This window comes from Oratosquilla oratoria, chromosome 23 (genome assembly GCF_046742065.1).
Source record: "Oratosquilla oratoria isolate Oo_2021 chromosome 23, ASM4674206v1, whole genome shotgun sequence".
NCBI lineage: Eukaryota > Metazoa > Arthropoda > Malacostraca > Stomatopoda > Squillidae > Oratosquilla > Oratosquilla oratoria.
Genome location: NC_134799.1, coordinates 23331256 through 23335915, shown reverse-complemented (window position 1 = coordinate 23335915; position 4660 = coordinate 23331256). Strand labels below are relative to the sequence as shown.

Genomic DNA, 4660 nt, shown 5'->3' with positions numbered 1-4660 from the left:
GTGGTTTATTGGGTGAGTTTAAGTCTCTGGTGGACTTTGTTGGTTTTATTCAGGTACAAAGATTTTGTACAACTAGGTCCTTGACGTAAGCACTCCTCGTGCCCGTTCTTAACCTCGGCACTGCCTCCTGCCAGGTACGCTACCTCGGCAGTCCTTCTGTCAAGTCGATGACCTCGGTAGTCCTATCTCTCGGCGGTGTAGCCGTCGTAATAAAAGGGGTTGGTGGGCTGCCGTATGTGAGATGTGTTAGTTATCAAATTTAGGCATGGGTGTTAGTTCTATTATATAGGGGTTAGTTGTATGGTTGGTGGGCGTGGCTAGACATGGTGTATATACATTACGTTACGGTGATGAAATTGGAGTAGGTACGAGAAAGGGTTCAATGGTTCTGTCTTGTGACATTAGGTATCTTGTGTAGTAACACTGTGGGAGCATCTTGTTATGATCTTACGAAGTGTGTTGTCAGGTGTTTTGGATTGGGAGAGTAATGAGGTTTGCAAAGATTGGAGGTCTTGCCAAAGACGAGTACCATGTTGCATGTATGTGGATCACGTGTGTGGTTAGTGATGGTTAATGACGGTTACACTAAGTAATTCACCGAGAAAATCTATCAAGCGATTAAATATATGGCCATGTTCAAGTGTCATCCAATCAATGTTAGTAAAATTGAAATAACCCATTATCAATAAGTTCCGGTTCTTGAAAAAACAGTTTGTCGTCTGCTAATAATAATATTTTTGGCCTATATATTACATCTACATTCATCTTGTGTCCATTTGTTTGGGTTAATTCTACCCACAAATTATCATATGCATCCTGTTTCATTGTTTCTAATACATAGGCATGGACATTGCTTTTAACGTACAACAGAATACCCCCACCTTTCTTCTGGTTTCTATTCTGATGAAAGTGTTTAAATTCAGCAACTGACACAGATATTTCTTTCTCCTTTTCACAATCAGCTCTCTTTCGCTCAAGGCTCTGCATACCCCTGTTCCGAAGCTCCATCGTTCTCATCCATTTCCTGTCCACGAAGTCTTCACATTACATTTTCTTCTGGGTTTTTTGATCCTCAAGGAAGGCCCATTCCATTTCAACCATTTCCAGCCTATGTTTCAGTTCCATCTTCTTGCGTATTTCAGAGTCCTGGCAGAACACGTCCATCAACTGTTTCATCCTTTCATTGAAGCCTGCTGCTCTCGCTTGAAAACTGTCACTTTGTCGCTGTTTCCGTGTCTGGATCAGAGTGACAAATTCACCGTACAGCTTCAGGATGTGTTTCTTTATGTGCCTGGTGTGGATGGTGTACAGATTGCAGAATAGCCAGTGTTCCTGAACCAGCTCTGCCAGCAGCTGAGCTGCTGCATCCTTGGAGCGCTGAGCTTGGCCTGCCCGCTTTGGCCGCAGCAAGTAGAGCATATTCTGTATGACATCTTTGCCAGTTGGGAGCATCCCATGCGGTAATTCTGCTCTCTCTATATAGTCCACACCACACAGAGTCTTCCTGGAATGAGATCTCATGTCTACGCTAGCCATATCGATTCAACCTGCACTCACTCCGGTGGCGGTCGGGCCACTTCCTGACCCCTCACCGCTAGGTTTTGTGTCACTGTCATCCACTCACGGACATCTGCTCCAGTCCTATCCAGGTCTTCCTTCACGTTGTCCATCCATGTTCTGCGTGGTTTTCCTGGGAATCATCTTCCTCCTACCATACCGTCCTTCATCACTCACTGGTATTCTTTCTTGGTCCATTTTTGCAATGTACTGCAATGTACTGCAGTCGACTTGACTTTATGATGTTCACGATATTTGTTTGGCCTGATATTTCCCGTAACTCTTCATTATGACGTCTTCTCCTTTCTTGGTCTAGTTCGTCGAATACTGGGCCCAATATTATCCTTAGTACAGTGCCAAAAGAGAAATGGTTTTATGTTCCTGTAAACAATAATATATACTCTGTTCCACTCATTAGTTCACCTGAAAACACCTAAAAAATAATTGATTATCATGCAAAATTGCACAAACGTCATATTTTTGGTTGATTTTAAGGGTGACAACTTTCAGATGTAGTATGTAAAGGGGGGTTGTGATGATCCTATGAGCCAAATGTTAGTATTTCCGGTTTCAGTTAAGCCTAGACCATAATATTAGGGGGGTACTGCATCGAAAGGATGAGTTTTGTAAAATGACACGACCCTGTACTTTCAACCACGAAATCAGGATCCCCCACCCTTTGCCTCAATCTTCACCGCTGAACTACTAACTCTCCTCACTGCCATGCAAATATCCCGTTTCCCCTCTTCCTCTTTCATAATCCTCTCAGACTCACGTGGTGCCCTGGAATCTCTCTTCTCCTTCCACTCCCACCACCCAATATTCCACAACATCCACTTATGCCTGATTCAAATCTCCTCACGCTTCAGATCAGTATCTTTCTACTGGGCACCATCGCACGTCGGTATCCCCGGAAGTGAACAAGCTGATAAGGCAGCCCGGAATGTAGTATTGACCCCATTCAATGCTACTACCCCGCTGCCTGTATCAAACTTTTTCCCAGTCATCCGAGCAAATCTATCACAGCAGTGGCAAAAACGCTGGAAAAAACACCCAATAGATCACCTAAAAACCATCAAACCTCATGTTCACCCCTGCTCTTCTTCTTACCAGTTCATAGGACTACGTCAGGAACTTCAGCTTACAGATTGGGAGGCAAAATTAAACGAAAGACCTGTAGATCAGATGTGGGAAATATTTCAAAATACGCTCACTAAGAGGCTCGCCCAAAGTGGCTCGACAAAGAAACTGAAAAAAGTATTGCTAAAAAGAGACAGGCTTATAAGAAATATAAGTGCTTGGGTGCATCTAATGACTATGAAAGTTATGTATCAATACAGAGAGATTTAAAAAGACAATAAGAAAAAGAAAACGACAATACGAAATGAACATCGCTGATAAATCCAAAGAGAATCCCAAAGAATTCTATAGTTACATTAGAGATAAAAAGGTTGTTAGGAATCACATTGGTCCACTATTATCTGCTGACGGTCAACTTGAATATTCAAATGAAGGAATGTGTAATATCTTAAACAATTATTTTAGCTCGGTATTCGTAAACGAAACACCTCAAAGTGAATTCCAAACTGAAACCTGTGAAAAGTCTAGGGTAAACTTACTCACTACGGTAAATATAACAAAAGAAAAAAATAAAAGGTGTATAGATAAACTCAAAGTTAATAAAACACCAGGGCCTGACGGTTGGCATCCAAGAATCTTAAAGGAAATGAAAAATGAGATTGTTGTTCCATTAGAAATTATTTTCAAGAAATCCATCATATTCGGAGATGTCCCAAGAGAATGGAAGCTAGCTAACGTTACTCCCATATTCAAAAAAGGTGACAAAAAGAAGCCAAATAACTATAGGCCTATAAGTTTGACTTCAATCGTAGGAAAAATAATGGAAACTATCATCAGAGATGCTATCGAACATCATTTAGAAAGTAACCGTTTGATAAATGATAGCCAGCATGGTTTCAGACGGAAACGTTCTTGCGTGACTAACTTACTCGAATTCTACAACACAGTTATCTCGAATTATGACAAAAGAAACAATATAGATTTAATATATCTAGACTTTGCAAAAGCTTTAATACCGTCCCACACGAAAGACTACTTACTAAATTAGCTTTACACGGAATAAGTGGTTGGACTAGTAATTGGTTGAATGGTCGAAAACAGAGAGTTGTTTTAAATGGAAAAACTTCTAGATGGAAAAATGTTACAAGTGGAGTTCCTCAGGGTTCCGTTCTTGGGCCACTTCTATTCATAGTATATATAAATGATATAGACCATGGACTAAAATCTACTGTTTCCAAATTTGCTGATGATACAAAACTGTGCGGAGTGGCAAATGACCACTCAAATCAATTAGATATTCAAGAAGATTTAGATAAATTACAGCAATGGTCTAAAAAGTGGCTAATGAAATTTAACACAAGTAAATGCAAGGTAATGCACATAGGTAAAAATAACAGTAAGTACGATTACAAGTTATTCGGAAATTCGTTAACAAAAGTGGATAGTGAAAAAGATCTCGGCGTAATTATCAGTAACGATCTCAAATCATCCAAGCAGTGTATTTCAGCCTCTCAGAAAGCAAATATGATTCCAGGACTCATTGCGCGATCTTTTGATTTCAAAAGTCCATCACTCATTAACAAGCTATATAAATCGTTAGTTCGTCCACATTTGGAATATGCTGTTTCCGTATGGTCACCGAATCTCATTAAAGACATTGACAGACTGGAAAAAGTACAACGGCGAACCACAAAACTGATTCCAAATATCAAAAATAAATCATACGAAAATCGACTAAAACATATGAATCTGTTTTCCCTAAAAAAGCGTAGACTCAGAGGTGACTTGATACAGGTCTTTAAGATTTTAAAGGGAATTGACAACATCAAAAGTGACAAAATTTTGACATTGAATGAGAATCAGACAAGAAACAATGGTCTCAAACTGTCCGGAAATAGATTCAATTTGGAAGTAGGTAGAAACAACTTTGCCAACCGTGTAGTTAATGAATGGAATAAACTTCCTGCACAGGTAGTGCAATGTAGTTCAGTTCGAAGCTTTAAGAATCATTTAGATAAACACC

General features: G+C 39.9%; 1 protein-coding gene across 1 annotated transcript; it reads right to left on the bottom strand.

Moving 5' to 3' along the window:
- Positions 1 to 1044: 1044 nt before the first annotated feature.
- Positions 1045 to 1536, bottom strand: LOC143037746 (uncharacterized). Its single transcript, XM_076206296.1, has one exon. The coding sequence runs from the start codon at positions 1534 to 1536 to the stop codon at positions 1045 to 1047; it is 492 nt and encodes a 163-aa protein (XP_076062411.1).
- Between the last annotated feature and the right edge of the window lie 3124 nt (positions 1537 to 4660).